Source organism: Pelodiscus sinensis, chromosome 7 (assembly GCF_049634645.1).
Source record: "Pelodiscus sinensis isolate JC-2024 chromosome 7, ASM4963464v1, whole genome shotgun sequence".
Classification (NCBI taxonomy): domain Eukaryota; kingdom Metazoa; phylum Chordata; order Testudines; family Trionychidae; genus Pelodiscus; species Pelodiscus sinensis.
In genome coordinates, this window is record NC_134717.1 from 20,720,492 (window position 1) to 20,742,653 (window position 22,162).

General features: G+C 38.0%; 1 protein-coding gene across 2 annotated transcripts in view; it reads right to left on the minus strand.

Moving 5' to 3' along the window:
• The window catches only part of LRP1B (LDL receptor related protein 1B), a 1,349,043-nt gene that overhangs the window by 327,801 nt on the left and 999,080 nt on the right, over nucleotides 1-22,162 (minus strand). For both annotated transcript variants that reach the window (XM_075933312.1, XM_075933313.1), the window contains 2 exons: nucleotides 4,835-5,024; nucleotides 1,592-1,796 (listed from right to left, as the gene is read on the minus strand). In XM_075933312.1, the coding sequence (XP_075789427.1) occupies nucleotides 1,592-1,796; nucleotides 4,835-5,024 (395 nt within the window). The remainder of the gene's footprint in view (nucleotides 1-1,591; nucleotides 1,797-4,834; nucleotides 5,025-22,162) is intronic.

Sequence of the window (22,162 nt, forward strand, 5' to 3'; positions counted from 1 at the left end):
GAAGAATTCCTAGTCTTATTGTTATTGTTTAGCTGCTTCATTTATCCTTGAAGCTAGATTCACAAGGCAGCAAGTTTGAAAAAACAACATATGAAAGCAACATAAAAGTTAGAAATATAATTTGCATTTTTGGAAGGCTGTGCTGTGTGTTTTAATGACATATTTCCATTTTTCATTTGCAGTTTGACATAACAAACACAGAAGGGATACATTAGGCTTTGTTAAAATCGTAGCAGATACCTAGACTCATGTGATACTTCAGTACATCTAACATTTTTAATTTAAAATTTTCTGCAAACCTAGCAGTCTAGTACACATTTAGAACTATTTACAGGCAGTTTGAGGTGTGCTTTCTTTTATCTTTCACCTCCCTACCCATTCATTTCTGAAGTCTTTGTGGGTCAGAAATATTATGAAAGATAAAAGAGACTTTTTTTCAATCTCCAATAAATCTAAAAGAGCTGAATGGACTTTCCCTCCATATTTCAAAAAACAAACAAAAAAACCCACCAAAACAACCTCATGCAGTTACCACGAGTCAAGACTTTAGCTGCTGAAACTTATGAGTATGTAAAAACATAAGCTAATTTATAATAGAGATAACAGAATGAGAAGTGTTACACAGAACTGCATGATAGCAAATTAGCCATTGTGCTTTAGCAGAGGAATGTTTGTTTATTCCACAGTATTTGATATAAAAGTAATGCCTTGTAAACATGGAATCTGAAACATGAACACCTACATTTCAAATAATCCAAGCATACATGATTTGGATTATGACACAGAGAATACAATTATAAAGTCTGTAGATGGTACTAAGATATTATGGGTTTCAAGTGCTTTAGGGGACAGGAGGAGAATTCAAAATGATCTTGAGAAACTGGAGAAATGGTCTGAAATACACAGGATGAAATTCAATATGGACAAATGAAAAATACTATACTTAGGAGTGAATAATCATCTGCACAAATATTAAATAAGAAAGGACTATCTGAAGGACTACTTAAGAAAAGGATAGGGGTTATAGTGGATCACAAACTAAATCAGAAGCAACAAATACTATGCAAAAAAAAGGAGAGACATAATTCTGGGCCACATTAGCAGATTATTGAAAGCAAGACATGAGAGGTAATTCTTCCATTCTACTCAGCACTGATGTGTCCAGAGGAGAACAACCAAAATGAGTAAAGGTGTAGACAACATGATCTATGAGGAAAGATTGGAAAAACTGAGTTTGTTTAGATTGGAGAAAGGAAACTGTGAATGATAGTCATTAGAGGTTTTTTAAGAACAAATTAAAAAAAAAACACCTGTGAAAGATGGTGTAGATAATATTTAATCCTGCCTTAGAGCAGGGGACTGGACTAGATGATTTATCAAGGTCTCTTACAGTTCTACATTTCTATGTGTCAATTTAGACATTTTGTTTACAAATAAGAGCTAATGGACAATTACCGATTCATTAATATATAGGAAAGTATATAAAATCCTGATTTGGAATAACTAAACTTTGGTTGTTTCAGACAGACTATCAAAAAAGTACAACCAAATATATAATTTCATAGATGAATATTTTTTTTGTTTTACTTACGTATCTCTGTGACCCATCATATTCACACCTCTCTATTTTTCCCAGGCTGCCATCTGAAAAGTAGAGTTTCTCTGCACTGTGATCAATGGTAATTCCATTTGGTGTGAGGATATCAGTACCAATAATAATCTGTGCATTCTTCCCAGAAAGGGTAGATCTCATGATGCTTGGATGCTGCTCATTCCAGTTAGTCCAAAACATTAAACTGTAATAACATCAAAATAATAATAAAAACCTATGAGCTAAACTTGTCTTTATGTTAGGCCATATGTTAGTTTCACTTATAAATTAAAAATCCTAAAAGCATGAACCTTCAAATATAGCAATGGTTATAAGTTTGTACAGTACAGGCAGTCCCCGGGTTACATGGATCCGACTTACATCGGATCCCTACTTACAAACGGGGTGAGGCAACCCTGCACTAGCTGCTTCCCCCCAGCAGACCAGGGAGACGTGAAGCTAGCGCCCCTCCCCAGCAGACCAGGGAGATGCGGAGCGGCTTTTCTCAGCAGACACCTCAGCTTGAGAATAAAGGACTGAGGGAAGTGAGGTGTGGGAGAATAAAACTGACCTCTGGAGAAATGTTTGGCTAGAGTTTCCCCTACAATATGTACCAGTTCCGACTTACATACAAATTCAACTTAAGAACAAACCTACAGTCCCTATCTTGTATGTAACCCGGGGACTGCCTGTATTTCCAATGCTATCTATTATGGCAAAGCTCTGGCTGTGCTCTGTGGGTCTTGCACTTCTAGGCAGTTATGATACACCTCAGAGGATTGCTGTGACCTTCCACACTGCCTCTTATCTTTTCTAGTGGCCAAAGGCACAGCTTACTGAGCCATCCTTATCATTGGCAAAGTTGAAGGATCGGGGTGTAACCCCTATGCAATCTTGGCCTCCCTTTCCATGAGCAAACATTTTGTTGGTGTAGAGAGGGTTGGGGGAAAGTTGGGCTCTCCTATTACTCCAAGTTCCAGCCCAGGGACTCCAGGTGGTGGCAACTGATAGGGTTTTTTCTCTAGCACCAGTACAGTACCCTTTCCTCTTCCTTCAACATTCCCTAGTACCTTCTCTCTGGTATCTATGTCAATATTTCCTGCTTCAGCACACGCTTTCCCTTCTAAGCAACACACATCCTCCTCTCAGTCCTTTACTCTTCTCCTTTGCCCCCCCCCCCTTACCTGAGGGGAAACCTTTTAAAGTAACCCAGCAGGCTGTAAGTAGCTGCAGGTGCCTGATTAGCCTGCTGCTTCAGGCAAGCTGTTAGTTAGCCTCAGGTGCCTGTGTGCCTTGATAACATGGCAGTAGTATCTGGAAGTATATTTAGGAAACATAAAAGCATTCTCCAAGATCCCAGTATGTCTAGCCTCCACCAAACTATTGTAGCCAGCTTCCCTGGGTCTTTCACACTATATATTTTAGATATGTATGTCTGTTGAACCATCTGTGAGTCTTCTTGTTCAAGAACTCCTCCTAAGCTATAAGGACCAACAAATTTGGTATGCATTTTCACATATCCTAACTTAAAGTAAGGTCAGGGTTTTGTGGAGCCAAGACCATGAGATATGACTGGAATTCAATTGTTTCTCATAAAAAGGAAAGGGAGGGGGTTGTCAGGAGGAACCACAGGGGGCAGCAAGCACCCCATCAGAAGCCACTGGTTGGCAGCACCCAACACGCCTGACTACCCTGGGGAACTACTGCTAGTTGCTGTGCCACCTCCCGCCCCAGGCCCAAGCCCAGGGATCGCAGGGAGTGGTGGGGAAGGTTGCATGGAGTGAAGCCAGTGGCCAGGGTGCATACCCCCCACCATCTCTGGGACAACCAGGGTAGAATCTGGCAGTCTGTGTGAGCAGCCTCACCCCCATCCAGAGCCAGACCCTGGCAATGCTTGTCAACCGCAGAACGTCTAGACTACCGTGCTGTGCCGCCAAACAGCTGATCGGCACAGCGCAGCAGCCATTTTGATGTAAATGAAGCAGCAATCATTTAAATTGCCACTTCATTTTCCCATGTCTAGTAAACTAATCTACATGGCTCCGTTGATGAAGCCATGAAGTCTAGACATACCCTTACAAATTACAGCAGATCTTTGACTCTTGTGCAAGCATGGAAATTTTTTGAGATTTTATCTATTCTGTTACCTTGTTTTTTCTATACCAGCATAAAATTCATCTACACAAAGCCCTTCCTATGTCACATATGTGCTGTAGTGAGGCAGTGAGCGAGGTGATACAGGGAGACTAGATGTACACATACTGCAAATGGGGTTTCTGGGGTCTGCTTATTGAGACTCTAGTGGATGCTTTATATTTCATCAGAAGAATATAACCCAATTTACATAAAGTTATTTCAGTGTCTATTCTAGGTTACTGACTGAAATGACATCTTTGGTTACATAGTTTTCAATGATTTTTTTTTAATTCAGCTGTTACAAGTCTAGATTTAGGCATCCATTTATCCTTTGATTAGGATTTTGGGTCCACCCACACTGTTCCCTTAGCTCAAAATAAGTGATGCATTTTGAACTATACAAATTGCGTACCTTATTACCAGTTAATTTTGAAACAGTTTATTTTGCCATTTGGCTCTGTCTACACAGCACCAAATTTTTAAATGAACCACTATTCCAAAATGTCCCTTGGAACGAGGTTTACAGGGACATTGGAATAGTGAGCCCATTATATTTTGAAATAATGGGCATGCTCAAAATACATGGAATAGCTATTTTGGGATACTTCCAGTGTCCTGAAATAGGTCTGCAGTATAGATGTAGCCTTCTATGGACCCATGTACTAGTATGACAAGAAGGCAAAGTTTTATTTTAATACGGTAAAATATTTGTGTTTCCAGAATTTACTTAAACTATCTGTAATATATATTATGAAAGTGAACAACTCAATGGAGCATACTTATCTCTTCTGTTCTAACTTATATTTCAGCCAGATTTTCTTATTTTTGGAAACATCATCTTGAAGGGTTTTTAATTAATCCAAAATACTTTTGCACAATCTTTTATCTGAAAAAAAATTATTTTGACTAAATTATACATTTTAGGATTTCTGGAGCTGCTTTTTTAAAAGTAAAAGCATGAAGTTTGGCTTCTAAAACTATACTTAAGGCAGCTAGCTGATCTTCAGAAGTGCAGAGTTCCACAGCTTTTACTTAAATTAATGGGAAATGCTTGATGTGCATCCTTTCTGAAAATTCAAACCTCCGTGCCATAGACGTAGTACATACTTCTGGCATTCATCAAGTGCTAATACATGTGGATGATCATCTTCAGACATTGCTATTACTGCCTCCCTGTTGAAAGCTCCTTGTCGTTTCTGGTCAACTGTATGTCTTGTGATAGATGATGTAGTAGAGCTGGTCCAATAGAGAGCATCCCAAGCTCTATGATAGGCAAGTCCTTCTACAGAACCTACATCTGATAAAGACAATTACAAAGAAAATACATTAATTTTTGCCAGCAAAAAAGGGGATATTTTTTCTCAACAGATACTTGATGAATAACACAACTGGTCAAATATTTTAGCTCTTCACATTTCCCACTTTTTTTATTCCAACTTCATACACTGAGGTGCAGAGAGATTAAATGTTGCTTGCCTCTTAGGTCACAAACAAGGTTCCCTCTAAACTGTGCGGCAACATGGCCTCACAGCTGCTTAATTCGCTCCACCCAGACAGGGGCTCAGGACCCTGTGCACAGAGCTGCATGGCTGGGGGAGGGCCACTATGGGAGGGCACTTCTCCCTCAGTCACTCCCTCAGTGACCTGGGCCATTGCTTGCCGCGGCTTCCCTTTGTTGCAAATGGCAAACCGCAGCCAATGGGAGCTGTGAGGCTCTATGGATGCAGAGCTGTTCAGTAAACAAACCGGCCTAACCCATAGCCCAATTTGAGAAACACTGCTCTACTGTGTGTTAAATAGAAAATTATTTCACCCTTCTACAGTCTCATTCCTCCTTTTTTGTGGCCTTAAACTAAAAATATTATCAAAATAATTAAGCTGATATATGTATTACATGAAATATTTTCTCCATCCCAGATTATTTTAAATTTTCCTATCACTCAAGATGCAAACAAATGGTACGGTAAGGTTTAGGAGCTGATGGCACTACAACAATATACCAGGAAGGAAAATAGTAGATTTCTCTAGCTTTCCATCTAACTCACCAGATCCATGATTGATAGCAAACCTTAGTTAAATATCTTCCTTTTCCTATTGTTTACTTATTACCTGATTTAAAAATTCACTGTGCAGTCACAGTTTCCACGGAAGCCTATGGACCACTTACAAAAATCAATCCATTAAGCATTTCATAATCAGTTTAAAGAAAATGAAGGACAACCATGGAAGAATAGGCAAATGTCCTCTGGTGCTAAATATATATGAAATAGACAACTTGTAAACTGTTAAATCCATCAATACAATATTTTCAGAACACTGCTTCCAGCCAGTATATTAAAAATGGGGAATTTTAGGCAACTGATAGTCAAGTGAAAGTCCACAGCTGACACTGAAGGCAGAATAAATTCACTTATGAGTATGTAAGTATACATTTTCTAAATTTAGATATCCATTTGCATTACATGGATCTGAAATTTCTTTTCTCAATTTTAACTGATTGTTTTCATATCTGAAAAGGTTTAGAAAACCCTCCTGCAAAAAAAAAAAAAAAAAAAATTAAATAAGCCACTGTACCGTGCTCTTTCATCTTACATGAAAAATATTGGAAAGCAAAGGAACAAAAGCATATGAAATTAATAGGCAGCTAAGGAATACCTTTAATGCTATCAAGAAAAGATAAATTGTAGCCTACCAATTTCAATAAATAAAAGTGACAGTGGCAGAAACTGAAGTATTTCTTACCATTGTGTTCCCAATCACTAAGGCAACACAGATGATACTCTGATTGGTTTATCTATATAGTGTTTAACAGAAAACAATTTTAGGCAGAAGTTGTATGCAACATATTGTATTTCCTGATTTTTCTTCAATGACTCATTTTATAATTGCAATATTTATTATCTTAATTGTTAGTGTTTATATTTTGCATTGTGAGTATTATTTTCATTCTAGAAATAATATATAGAGAATAGACACTGACTACAGTAATTTCATTGTCCAGTTTATACCCAAAGACAGACAGAAGACTCTTGATATGGATTTAATCATGTTGCAACTTTATTTTTAGATGTGAGGGACTCCCTGGCAGATAAAAGTGTTTAATGCAAATTAATCTATGTTTACTGAATGATTATCCAGGTGGGTTTCACCAGTTCCCACTCTTTTCCATCCAGGTCTTTTCAGAAAATGTGTTGCTAGAACCTTACCATCCATTCCTCATTCATAGGGGTAAGGTGGGCTATAAGAATGGCGAGTTAGCATCGTGATATTGCAACCATAGGAGACCCAACCCCCATGAAAGACAGAAATCAAACACTAGTGAAGATATTACTAGAAGAGAGAAAATTACCAAGTAAGATTTTTTTTTTGCTCTTCTTAATAATATCTCCACTAATCTTCACTCATTGGAATAGATTCTACAGTGAAAAAAGAGATGGGACAATGGAAGGATGAATTTGAGGAGGAAAAGTCCTAAGAACAACCCACGGGAACTGCACATTGAAAAGAGTTCTGATTGAAGGACGTTCCACCTAAAGAAGGTGTCTGAATGTACATGAAGGTTCGGCTTGCCTTTGGTGGTTGGATTTCATGATACCTTTTATTCTTTTGTTATAAAGCAACAAATCTGTCTGACAAAGTGATAGAGTATTTTGAGTGAAAGAAAAAAAATATGTTCATTTCTGTACCACTTATTTCAATTTAGTAGGATCCTCTCAAAACTTATGACCTCAGGTATAAATTGAGAGATTCTGGATACAAAGATAGGCGGTCAGACAAAAGGTCCTTCCTTGCAAATAGAGATAGTTTAGGAATTGGGATGTTTAATGTTCCTCCAATCCATTAAAATTACTATCTCTACAATTGTATTCTTTCCAATATATTAAAATTCTCTGAACTGAAGGAATAGGTGGAAGACACCACTTTTTTCAAAAGAAATGTATGACCACTGGTTTGTGAGCATAGAATTTATCCCTATTCACGGATTTTTGAATTAGATGGAAAGTTACAGCAATCCAATATTTATTTTCCTCCCCTGGTGTGTTGCTGCAGGTTCCATGTCCTCCATTTGATTGACTATGAGTGATCTGAAACTTTAAAAATAAATCTGGGATGAAGAAAGTGCTTTCATGATTTCTTAAAATATAGAGCAAAAAAAGAAAAAAACAACAACCCCTTCTGCTTAATACACACTAGTGAGACATGGGAAATTTAGATTCCAAGCCTGGTTCCAAAATATGTGTGACCTAAGAAACATCATTTAATCTTTCTGGATCTCTCTCTGTAAAGTGAGAATAAAATGACATCTATCATGTCTTTGTTTATTCTGTCTTATCTACGCAGATTGGTAATTTCTGTGGCACCTATTCCAATAAGGCTTTGATCTTGTTTAAACACTTTGGATGCTACTACAACAACGATAATGAATAATTATATAAATTGCTCAAATAGAAAAAGTTCTCAAACAAATGGTTTTGCTTCTCTAAATGTTTAGCTCTATTAGCTATGCTTAGTATCATTAAATGAACATGAAACTTAGTTGGAATAGATGGAGTTACTTTTGAAAGATAATTTTTATTTATTCCAGACAATACTCCTGAATGTTCTCACATTGGGAAACAGATCTTTCTGTCTGCTAATGTTCCTTAACTGGTCACCTGATTTTTCTGCATTCTTAAAGAAATAGTCCAGTGGTCACCAACAGAGTGAGCATAGTTGCAATACCCTTATGCACAGGTGACCCACAGGTAATGAAATTGCTTGTTAAAGCAACAGGTCACCAGTACCAAAGAGAAAATCCCTCATGACAGGGACCAACCCTGCAGCTAAATGACCTTGGGAATGTGAGGTGGGCACAAATGTACCCTGTGCCCTGCCCTACCCTCATAAAATTGAAGATTATGAGACATTTCTGCTGCCATTCAGAATAAGATCCTATTAGTTTTAATATACAAAGATGTAATGCAGGACAAATATTTATCAAATAAAGATCATTTAAGTGTTACAACAAAGACTCCCGGAAAGCTGTGCTATGGTGTCATCTAAAGAGATGTTTGAACACAAGACAAAGACTAGTTGGTGAAAACAATATTACCATATTTTAAACAGATATAATCTAACTGGCAAGGAACCAAAGAGAGAAAGAGAAAGAGAAAGAGAAAGAGAAAGAGAAAGAGAAAGAGAAAGAGAAAGAGAAAGAGAAAGAGAAAGAGATGAGAATGTTTCATCTAAAGCACAGCAGACAGTTTTAACAAATGAAAGAAAAATCCATATAAAGATGATACAGGTACCAAAGTATTATTACTAGAGGATTTCGAACAAAAAGATTACCATACATGGAGGAAAAAACTCCTAATGAAATCTCTGCAATAGAATTTCCTGTTAATATTACCTACAATCAAAGAACCTCCAGCGAAGCCTTTTCAGCTAATAAATTTTAGGGAATGACCCACTAAAAACAACTATCTTGAGAGAAGCAGCTCTCCAGAGAAAACATCACAACATTAGGCAGTCAAAAGTTAAGCAGACAAAAGTTTCAGATGACAAGTTTGTAGTTGAGAAATATATTTGCAAAAGTATCGCAAAAGGAGCTAGTGAAATTATATTTTGCTTCTCTTGATAATAATCAAGTACTCAAACACAGAGGAATCTGTATGTTTGACTTAAATAGAAACTATTTATGGTAAAAAGATTGTCTCGCTATAGATCAATGCCAAGCGTATGATTAATCTTATAAGTAGCACAAACCATTGATACTTGAGTAATTTCATTATTTGACACCGTGCACCTTTTGTTTCATCAAGTTTTTACCTATAAAATGAAATGGACTCTCATGACAAACATAAGGCATTCTCACCTTTAAATAGTTCAGTCCATTAAGTGCAGACTTATAGATGAGGTCTTTTAAGACAGCATAGGAGATCTGTATTAAGTACTGATAAAATATTAACTATGTAAAATGCAGAGTATTGACTTTTTATTGGATAAGTTGGCAGTATTATATGCATGAATAAATATGAACTGTTAAATCACAATAAATTAAGTAAATTATATTTTTTGATACATTTTCTTTTAAGACTCATTATTCTTTCATCTTTAGGATACAGGTAGGAGTCAGTATTATAGTGCTGGTACTAACCTGAAGGGAATTATTTGATAAACTGGTATTGCCAGTATGACATGGCAAGATAGATTGTCTAAGGAACAGCCATGTCCCAAATCATTTAAAACTAAACCTTCAACTCCACTTTGACATTAGCTTTGCATGATAAAACTAAACCTTCAATTCCACTTTGACATTAACAGAAAAGCTGATATTTTAACGATTAGCCATCATCAGACTCTCATGAATGTGTGCTATATTAATTTGCCGCACACATTTTAAGGATTATTCCCTAGCACAACTATATTTTCTGATGAAAGTCATTTCTTACAAGTTATTCACTCATTTTGAAATGTGCAAGAAAATATCTAGTTGTCCACTGAATATTGTAATTCCAGGAGCCAATCTTTCAATAGGATGAAAATAAGGGATTTGGCTTTTTTTCCCTATAAGTGTCATATATTCAAACTATCTTATGCAGTTTTAAGTTAGTAAAGCCTATAGGAACTAAACATGGAAAGAAATGCATTTGTTTTCCCTGACATTTTAACTTAAAACATTGATGGCATTAGAAGCTTACAGCACTGGTTAAATTTATTCTATCCATAAAGCAACAGTTTATGATTTTCAAATGAATAGCACACTTAAATGAAAGGAACATTAATACAATATGATATTAATATACAAATCCTCACATTATTCACCTGCCACTGACATTCTGAATTAAATCAGTAATGGGGTATATAACTGATTAAATATCTACACAACAGAAAGCAACAGCTTATGATTTACAAAGGCAATGGTAGAGTGATCACATCATTACATTGCCAAATGCCATCTATCACTTTTACTGAATTTAACGAAGATGGATTACATTCTACAGATGAGATGCAACCTAAAAATATTGTCATTCTGATCTTCATCTGACTTTCCTAGAGAACAGACAAGCAACAAATCAATTATTGAAGAACACCTATTAGAGATCTCTTGTTACTCAGCATACGCATAGGAGGACGGAGGCGAAAATATTTCAGATACTAACAACTCTAATTTCTAAGATTTGGCAATGCTGCTCACTACTTCTGAGCAAAGTAAGTTTCTAGCTAATCTCCCTATGCTAAAATGCTGCAGACACATTACTAGTTTTTGTTCTTTGACTAAGACAGGATCAAACCAACAAATATTGTTTGTATTAATTCCTCCTTCTAAGCCACCTTAATTTGTTCAATCACACAACTGGATATTATGCAAAATACAATAATATTCAGCTATATAATATAAAATATGTTTTGTGAATACTGAAAGAGAGTAAATGCAACAACAACTGAGCAGAAACAACACACACCAAAACCTTTGGGGATATTTTAAGACTACTTACTATTAAGAACCTGCTTGAGTCTTTATTTACCCTACTCTCTCATTTGGCTTTCACATTTCAATTTTTTTGAAACAGTCTGTTAATTGCTTGACTAGCCCAATCACAGGAAACCAGATCGCTTTATGATTATACAAATAGATTATATTACTGTAATAGATAACAGGTGGTCACTATTTGATGTTTTAGGTGAAGAAAGCAAAATAAAATAAAATAAATGCTTAATATTGCACATATTAATTTCACAGTCAAAACTTTAATTCTTTACTTTTCCATTGTGCCCTAAGGCAGCCATAAGTCAAGAAAATCATTTATGGCAGAAAGTAAAATTTTTAAGAGAAAACAATAAACTGCAATAAACTAGTTTGTGAAAATAGAGGCTGATTTGAATACTTACTTGCATCTCTCATCACTCAACTGCAAAATGGGACCCTGTTGTTCAGAATTTTTTATTTAAAACCAGACTCTCTCAAATTTGGAACAACCATATTCAATTAGTATGTACTAACTATACCCCTTTCATTTGCCTAAGAAAAATTCGGATAGACATGATGTCATAAGGACTAAGTTGGTGTATGCGATTTATAAAGCTGTGCAATGTGACACTGCGTGGTATGCCATGTTACTTTAACACTCCTTCATATGAGGATGTAGTAAACTTCCTGATTATACATAATAATCACAGCCTTCATGGTTCTGCATAACATCAACAGCTAATTTTTAGCAACTACCCTTCATGTTCCTTCAAGGTGTAAATAATTCTAAGACTCAGAGAAGCAACTTGTTCACAAATTCTGTATTCTTTATCCAGTGCAGTTGTATTTAAGATAAATATATAAATACTGACGTGACAAATTCTTTTTTGACACATGGCAAAAAAAAAAAAAGAAAGTTAAAAGATAATTGCCAGTTTGCCTATCTTTATTCCTATAAAATTGATGTTTTAACATAACCATAAAATATTTATTGGCCAAATTAAGCCTCTTTGCATGCACTGATGTAAAAATAGGAGAATGTACCATATCACAGTGACAATGCCTAGAGGAAACTGTACCTCCACAATGGCATGATACATGCAAAGCCACTTGAGGAGCATGGTAAGAAGTTGTTCTTGTTATATCTTTATTCCCCATAATTTTGATTCCTAGATGTAAGAGATGGTTAGGCCAGATAACACTGCCAGCAAATTCTACCTGCACATGGCTTCTTCTTCAGGTATGCTGAAGGAGAAGTTCAAAAGTTTCATTTACACTGTGTTTGAGCCATCTTGCTACTGAAGGTTTTGATGCTTTCTTCTCCTTTACTTTGGAATTTTAAAGTATGAGGAAGGCATTTTAATAAGGATGGTTTTCTTTTATTTATATTTTAACCGCCACATATATATGATAGTTAAAATCTACCTATCTCTATCTCCATAATCTTTGCCTCTTTTAGATTGACTTAGAGCAGACGGAAAGAACAATTTCTTGCAAACAGTGCAATGGAAAAGCTGAATTGATTTCAGTGATAAATGCAGGATTCATTCAAAATTACCCCTTGTCTTCACAGAATGCCTCATCTTGACATTTCATATAAAGTGCTGTAACAGTCAGAGCAGAAGCAATGACCACTCCAAAGTCAACACAAATGGAAATTAAACATAGACCCATCGGAGAATGGATCGAAGTGTGGTCTTCCAGCAGTAGACTCATTTTTATAAATGGTTGTAATGAGAGACACATTTTTACAATGTTAAACTGTAAAGCCTAGTAATAAGGTGCCTTTGGTAAATTCTAATATATGATTAACTTCAGCTGATCTAGATTTAATTTTAATTTCTTCAGCTCCAATGGCTAAATCTGGCCAAAATTCTAGTTTTCGCAAATGCAATACAACTTTTCCTCAATGGTACAATATTGAGTTCTCCTGTTTCTTTAATTGTTTCCTTATGCAAGCAGTACGGTAAGTCAGCAATGTCGGTTCTGGATGGTTATGGGGTCCTTGTACTAATGCAAGGCTCAAGTTCTGGAGGAGAAGCCAGGATTTCCAAGGCCAGAATGGAATCAGCAGGCTTTCCCGTGCCTTATTCTGGTTAATTTTCCCCAGACTCTATAATCAGTGAAAAGGGATTCAGAATCCGTGAAGGTCTTGCTTGGGACAGTATTATTTCCTTCCATTCAATTACTTTTACTTTCTCTTTGGTGTCTAGTAGAGAAAAGACACTTCTTTGACCTTCCTTCTAAGAATGGACTTATTCAACAACTCTTCACAATGTTTTCTTCCTGAAGACACCATCAGGTTCTTTGCCTAATGGCACACTTCTTCAGCTTGATCCAAAGGTGGATGCCACAGATTTTGTTTCAAGTATTAGTACAGATGAAGAACTATATGATACAAAATCTGCCTCCATGGAAAGTTTTATAAATTTGGCTTTCTTGGGAAGTTTCTCAATCAAGGGGTCTGTGTGGACTAGTGTGGCCCAGGCAAAACATGTGGATATGGACAAAGCCTGTAGCCAAAGGACAGCAGATGTAGCTCCATAAATCCTCCAGAGGCTGATTCCACTCTTCAGTCCATTGTTTTTATTTAAGGAGAAAACTTCATCTGCTGGTATGGTTGTGTCCTTGACCTGGGGAGCTACAAAAGATTCCACATTAGAGAAGTTGATGTAATCCATTCCAAATATAAGGACTGAATAAAAGCTTTGTGCCAGCATAGATAATCTCTGAAGTTTGTTGTGGTGGCTCTTGTAGGATTTAATAATTTTGTTTAAGCAAAATGAAATTTTGAGAAAGTTCTTTTTGGGAAAATGCAAGGCACAACTACTTCTTAGTCAATGTTCTGGCCTGTCTTTTCTCCACCCCATGCCTCTGTTAAATTTGGAAACTCGCTGCAATAAGTCCTTTTTTACTATGCTGACAAAGTGGAAAGTTCATGCGTCAAATTTACTTTGAAATCACAACTCTAAGATCTGTCTCCTTACTCAATCATGACTGACTGAGCCTATCAGAAAAAGTTAATGGGAAGCCAATGCAAAAATGTCATATAATATTACTAGCTTAAAAACCAAGGAACAATGAAGATAACACTTTTCACCAGATGGAACCTATAGAGCACCTTTCACAAGGCAATGTGATTTGATTCTACAAATGACCAAATATTGATTCACACTGAGCATTAGGAACAATGTAGGACAACATCTAAAGACACCTCCAAGAGAATATTCACTTTCCATTCCTTAAGGAAATTCTCAAGATTCCAAGAAGTCATTCTCAAAGTTTTATTTAGCACACAATGGGTACGTCTAAACTACATGCCTCTGTCGACGGAGGCATGTAGATTAGCCAGATCGGCAGAGGGAAATGAAGCCGCGATTAAAATAATCGCAGCTTCATTTAAATTTAAATGGCTGCCCCGCTCTGCCGATCAGCTGTTTGTCGGCAGAACGGGGCAGTCTGGATGCGACGCGCCGACAAAGAAGCCTTTCTTGATCGGCACAGGTAAACCTCGTCGACGGAGGCATGTAGTCTAGACACACCCAATGGCACTACAAATAAAAATGTGGCAAAGGAGCATAAGCACAGAATTTATGTCCCACACACTGAAGGGAGCATTTCAAACTGCAACCTATTATAATTGAAATGCTTAATATTTTTTAAAGGGGCAATCTGTTGAGAAGCATTTTTTGATAAACCTGTGTTAAGTAGATTATATATTTATACACACATACATCTACTGGACTGCTCTGAAATTTTTCATTTTCTTGAATAAGTTTTGAAAGTTCATTTAGAAGCTTTGTTCTTTTTCCTACTGATTTTCCAACTTTCTTCTTCCATTGTAGAATATTTCAAAGGTAGATGAGCTCAAAAGACGGCAAGTGGGAGCAATAGCAACACAATTAAATACTCAGTCTCTGGTACACGCAAGTACATGAAGTAGCAGTACATCTGAAAAATATTAATATGAAGGCATATTCTAACTTTTTTCTTCAGCTACTTCATTGTACAGAGTGAATCCATAAAACAAATATGAATGCTGCAAAGTAAAGCCCTCAAAAGTCAGAAAGTACACATGCAACCTTTATTCTCCCCTATATTCTATAGTCTGCAATTATATGGTCACATACTATCACAGAAAATAATTAAAGCACTGAAGCAAGAAGGCATTGAAGAATTCAAATATACCTATTTTAAGTTTTATCTGACATACAACTGGGATAGAAAATCAATGTTCTTTGACACACCTGTAAATGACAAAAACACACATCATGGAATGAATGAAGGACTTATTGTATAAACATGTTATATAGTTGAACTGGAAGTTTTGTGCAGCATTACTCAGATCCTTAACTCAAGTAATGTTTGTTTTTTGGAAAATAAAATTATAACGTACATGCTTCATTTGAATAATTTCTCTGGGATGGGACTGGGAATGAGAGGTTCAGAATGCATACTGCTCCAGGGAGAGAGAACTACCCCAGCCCTCTATCACCACAGTACCTTGGGGCCAGGTGAGAAGCCCCTCTCCATGACAACAGCAGCTCCAGTGGGCACAGCTGGGGAAGGTATGCATGTGCTCCAGCTGGGGCAGGTCTAGGTTCATCTGCCCGCTTTGCTTCCCAGACAGAGTGAAGAATGAAGCAAACTGCACTTTTCTCTTACTCCCTGATGAAGGGGAATAGCCAGGAACATTCCTGAGGGGAGGGAAGCTGGGTTATGGGGCAGTCCTGGACAGAAGGGTGGGGTCTGTCTGGTGATTCTGTCTCTTTTCTATATGGTTTTCTGAGAAGCAATCCCATTCTAGGCACATCCCATTTTCCTGACACAACCAAACCCTGATCTTGCTTTAAGTTATGGTAAGAAGAAACTGTATAAGGAATTCAGTGGTCCTAGCTCTTACTATTTAGGAGGAGTTCTTGAACAGACAGACAGACTCTCATAAATATATAATAGATGTATTTAGACACTTTTAAAAATACACTGCTGCCAGAATTGTACATTGTCCAGAAATCCTTTTTCAAAATATATTTCAACAGTTTAAAAAGTTTAAAAAAGCAATATGTTAATGAACATAGAGTTTTACTTACATATACCTACTTCATTTGAACAAGATACTTGTTAAACCATGAACTGTGAAGCATACATTTTTCATTTATATATCTCTAGAGCAGAGGTGGGCAATACTTTTTGAAGGGAGGTCAGTCCAAGATTATGTAAGCAGTCAAGGACCACACTTGTCTATGGAGGAATTCAGGGCCTGGGATAGATGTTGGGTGCAGAAGGGAGCTTGGGATAGGTGGCAGGGGTGCTGGAGAGACTGTGGGGTCTGAGAAGGAGTTTGGGTGAAAGAGGGGGGTTGTGACCTAGGGCACGGTATTGGGGTGACGGGTCTAGGAGGAGCTATGGGTACAGGAGAGCATTCTGGCATGGGGGAGGGTGTAAGTGAGGGTCTGGGAGGAAGGGTGTGGGAGGAAGTTGTGGAATGTGGGTGCAAAGGATTTGAGAGATTACCTAGGGCAGGTGGGGTTGTTGATGAGGGGCACAGATTTGGGCTGTAGGAGGCCAGTAAATGAGGTAAAGGAATGAATTAGGCTACTTCAGTTCAGAAGTTCCCTGGACCAGGAAGTGGAGCATTGGATGAACCCAGGTCCCCCATTCTCACTACTGGGGAAGTGACTGGACAGTTGAATGCAAATCCTACAGAAAGGGGAAAAGCACATATGATGACACAAGAAGAGGAGTATTCCATTAAAAAGAAGCCAAAGTATTTGGAGTGCAATGGGTCCAAGAGCAAACATGATCATGCACAATACATCATAAGGAGGGGGCATACTGACCTGTGGAGCTAATCCCCAAGACAACATGCAGGAGGTGCTACCCATCACAAGCAGTTATTCAATATTTCTTTTTATCCTCTTCATTCAGTGTGTGGCTCTTAGTCTCATTTACCACACACAATCAAACTCTTCAATTAATACAAATTATTATTTTCCTCCTGGGGATTTCTGTGATACTCTCACTGTCAGATCTGTGTGCTTCAGAAATGTTAGTGAAATGATCTTCAGTACACACATCTGAGAACATGTAATACTGTCACCAATTTATAGATGGTGACAGAGACATAGAAATTAAGGGCAAAATTGTCAAAAATATCCACAAATATTGGTGTCCAATTTGATACACATTGGTTCTGATTTTTCAGAATACCTAGCATTTTGTAACACTTTGAATAAGCAGATTACCAGCTGATTTCAATTGTAACCATGAATGCTCAGCAGTTCTGCAAATCTGGCCTCAAGCATCACATGATGGGCATCCAGAATTTAGCAATACAATACAGTCAGGATTTACTAGTGTGGTGTCTTAACAGGTCTCCCGTTCCATCAGTGATGATAAACGTTTGGTTGTGTGCATTTTTGTATGTTCCTTCAGTATATCATGCCAGCTTTGCATAGGTACCTAGCATAATAGACTTCACAAGAGCCCCCAAAGACCACACACTCAGATAAGATGTGGAGAAATTGGAAAGGGTACAGAGAAGAGCGACAAGAATGATTAAAGGTCTAGAGAACATGACCTATGAAGCCAGGCTTCATGAACTGGGCTTGTTTAGTTTGGAAAAAAGAAGATTAAGGGGGGACATGATAGCGGTTTTCAAATATCTAAAAGGGTGTCATAAGGAGGAAGGCGAAAATTTGTTCCTCTTGGTTTCTGAGGACAGGACAAGGAGTAATGGGCTTAAAGTGCAGCAGGGGAGGTTTAGATTGGACATTAGGAAAAAATTCCTAACTGTCAGGGTGGTCAAATATTGGAATAAATTGCCAAGGGAGGTGGTGGAATCTCCCTCTCTGGAGATATTTAAGAACAGGTTAGATAGACATCTGTCAGGGATGGTGTAGACGGAGCTTGATCCTGCCTTGAGGGCGGGGGGCTGGACTCGATGACCTCTCGAGGTCCCTTCCAGTCCTATTATTCTATGATTCTATGATTCTAAGATACAAAGGTACCTGAGTCAGGTTTATTGTCTAATGAAGTACATTAATAGTTTTTGCTAGCCAGATGGCCTTCGATCCCCCTATGTATTTGTACCAGGGACAATGGACATGGCTTAATCAATTATATGGATTTCATGATTTCCCCCTGAGGTATGCCAAAGAGTTAAGTGAGGTACCCCAATATTTATAGACAGAAATGATATTATTCAATTCTCCAGGATGTCATTCAATATCCTTAACCATTTTACCCTTCCTGCAGTCCCCTTACTTCTTTCATTGGATACCTTCCAACTTCTTCAAGAATGAAGCATGAATCTTATACACAAGAACCTTACTCACTACACAACTCTTATTCATTCCCAGAATGCTGTAAATCCTATGAACAGAATGAGGCTGAGATCTTGTGGAAAAATACTCTGTGACCACAAAATGAAAGATTATATTGTAATGTAGTCATACCAAGAACCCAGTTTGAAGTTGCATGTGCAGTTCCTAATATTGAGTGCTTGATTTTGCATCCTAAACTTTTGTAGTTTTTGTGTTTACATGTAGCTTAACATCTAGATAAGATTATAATAATTTAGGACACCCTAAAACATGTATTCAAGTATGGTTTTAAATGCAATTTCCTATTAAAATAATCCTAATTAGAAAAAACCTCTCCATGGATCATCACCTTGTAGTGGTGGAAAGGCCTACATATTCCAATGACTCTGCCTGGAGTCATGTATTACCCAGTGCTACCCATAGCAGAATGATCAAAGTCAAGGTTCAAGACAAAGTGTGATCCAAGAAGTCATCAGTGGCAGAGCAGATGGAGGATAACTACACAATAGAAATGAAACTATGGTGTAATGTTACAGTGGCTGTGGTGGCAGATGAAGTCTGTAGCAAATAGAGGATCTCCAATTGTCTTGGTGTCCATGCCATTGGTTTCAAGCCCTCTATCTGTCAAGGACAGTGTAATGACTGTTGTGCACCAGTCTCCCCACTTTAAAAGAAGTTCCACACAGGCATCTTCCAGTTTTACGAAAAACAACACCTGCACAAGTCTAAAGTCCTGTGGAGATAGGTGAGTAGCGACAGGAACAGGACAGTGAGATCCAAAAGTTCCTAGCGACAGACCAACATGAAGTCGGTGGCTGTGTGATTCAGTCATCTTCCTGGGGACTCAGACAGGTTGAACATCTCGGCAACTACCCCCCATGTGTGCAGTCCTCTTTAGGAGCCACTCTGCTCACCCCATGTAGGGAAGGGGCTAGAAAAAAGTGCCCTAAAAACAGTCTTGTCTCTTTTCTTCTTGACTGGATAGCTGCATCTAGCAGGATCATCATCCCAGAGGTTGAAAATGTAAGAAACGTTTCATCTTTGGAACCTGGAATGTACGTACCCTGATGGACAGTTCAAACAGTGACCGACCAGGGCGACGTATAGCTATTATTACTAGTGAACTGAATTGGCTTAATATTGATATTACTGTCTTGTCCAAAACCAGAAGAGCTGATAAAGAATAAATGAGGGAGGAGAAAGGAAGATACACCTACTTCTGGAAGGGAAACTTTTTGGATGAACTTCTATGGAGTAGGCATTGCTATGAAAAATAAGCTTATAAGATGCCTCTCTGAGGTGCTAGTTGGCATCAATGAGCAGCTTATGACACTGATTGAGGCTCACCAAAAAACAACAGGCAATTATTGTGAGCGCCTATCCACCAACAATGGACACTGATGAGGATGTAAAGGAAGATTTCTACTTTTATCTGGAAACCAATTTATCTATGACCCTAAAGAAGATAAGATCACTCTTCTGGGGGATTTCAATACATGTGTTGGATGAGACTCAGACCTTTGGAAATGAATAATCAGCAAAGAAGCAGCTGGCAAAACAATTCATATGGAATTCTGCTCCTAGACAACTGTGCTGAACATGAAGTTATCATTACAAACACAAAAGGACAAGTTCAAAATATTTACACACACCCATGTTCAAAGCACTGGCATCTTTTTTACTATGCCATAGTTCGGACTCATGATCACAGTGACGTACTTCTCACAAGAGCAATGAAATGTGCTGATGGCTGATGACTGCTGGACTGATCAGCACCTCATTCAATCCACAATGAAAATTAACATTGATCCCAAATGGAGGCTGCAAATGAAACAGATTAGGCTCAAGCTGAAGGTTCAAGATCTGAAGAACGCCATTAAGTGTGACCACTTCCAAGCAGTTTTAGAAGAAAAGCTCCCATCAGAGTTTCTGGAAGAAATTGAGGAATACTGGAGCCAAATGAAAGCAGCAATCATCAATACCTGTGAGGAAATCATGGGCTATCAAATCAGAAAACATCAGGACTGTTTTGATGAGAATGGTGCTGAAATCAAGCAAATCATCAGTGACAAGGGAATGGCATTTTGTGCTTGGCAGAATGCTATAAATTGCAATACAAAGAGAAAAGCCCATGCTAAGGGGAGGGCAGAAGTCCAATGTAAAACCAGAGGACTCAAGAAGAAAGAGTAGACTGACAAAGCACAAGAACTCCAACATTTAATGGACACCCATAATACATGTAGTTTCTTTAATAGCAATGAGGAGTCCTATGGCACCTCAAAACTAACAGATTTATTAGCGCATAAGCTTTAGTGGGCAAAGATCCACTTCGTCAGATGCATGTAATGGAAATTCCAGAGGCAGGTATAAATATACAGGCATAAGAAAAGAGTACCAATTAAGTGTAAGGCTAGAGATAATAAGGTCAATTCAGTCAGGGAGGATGAGGACCACTTCTTGCGGGTGATGGTGAGGTGTGAACACCAAGAGAGGAGAAACTGCTTTTGTAGTTGGCTAGTCATTCACAGTCTTTGTTTAATCCTAAAACGATGGTGTCAAATTTGCAGATGAACTATAGCTCAGCAATTTCTCTTTGAAGTCTGTTCTTGAAGTTTTTTTGTTGCAGGATGGCTACCTTTAAATCTGCTACTGTGTGGCCAGGGAGATTGAAGTGCTCTCCTACAGGTAGTTTCTTTAATGACATTAAGGCTCTTTATGGGCCAGGTTTTCATGGCATGAATCACCTTTGCTCTAAGGATGGAACCACACTTTTGAAGGACAATGAAGACATTAATTTTTGCTGGAAAGAACGTTTTGAAAATCTTCTGAATTGTACTTCCATGTTTGCAGATGAAGTTCTTGAGCAAATCCCCTAACAATCTTGTAGGTATGAGCTCAGAGACCCTCCCAATATGTATGAAGTATACAATGCCAACAATTGGATGAAGAACAAGGCAGCAGGTCCAGATGAGATCCCTGCTGAAATCTTTAAATCTTTAATTTGGCAGCTCAGCCTGATTATCCTTAAAATCTGGATAAAAGAGGAGATACACAGTGAAATGAGGGACACCTTGATTGTTACCCTCTTTAGGAATGGGGCTAAAGCAGACTATGGAAACTATCATGGTATCTCCCTATTTGCTGTTGCAGGCAAAGTTCTGGCATGGGTCCTTGCAATCTGTCTTCTGCCCTTTTCCAAAGAAATTTTGCCAGTCATAGAAGTGCAGATATGATCTTAATCGCAAGGCATCTGAAAGAAAAGTGTCAAGCACAAAAATGACCACAGTACGTGGCTTTTATTGATCTAACTAAAGCCTTTGACTCAGTAAGGGTATGTCTACACTACCCTCCTAGTTTGAACTAGGAGGGTAATGTAGGCATACCGCACTTGAAAACGAAGCCCTGGATTTGAATTCCTGGAGCTTCATTTGCATAAGCGGGGAGCCGCCATTTTTAAAACCCCGCTGGTTCGAACCCCTTGCAGCGTGGCTACACGGGGCATGAACTAGGTAGTTCGAACTAGGCTTTCTAGTTCGAACTACCGTTACTCCTCAAATACCCTGAATTGCTGTGCGCCCTTTGGACAATACTTTCAAAGACTGGGTATCCTGATAAATACATCAGTATTCTAAAATTGCTTCATGACAACATGAAAGCTAC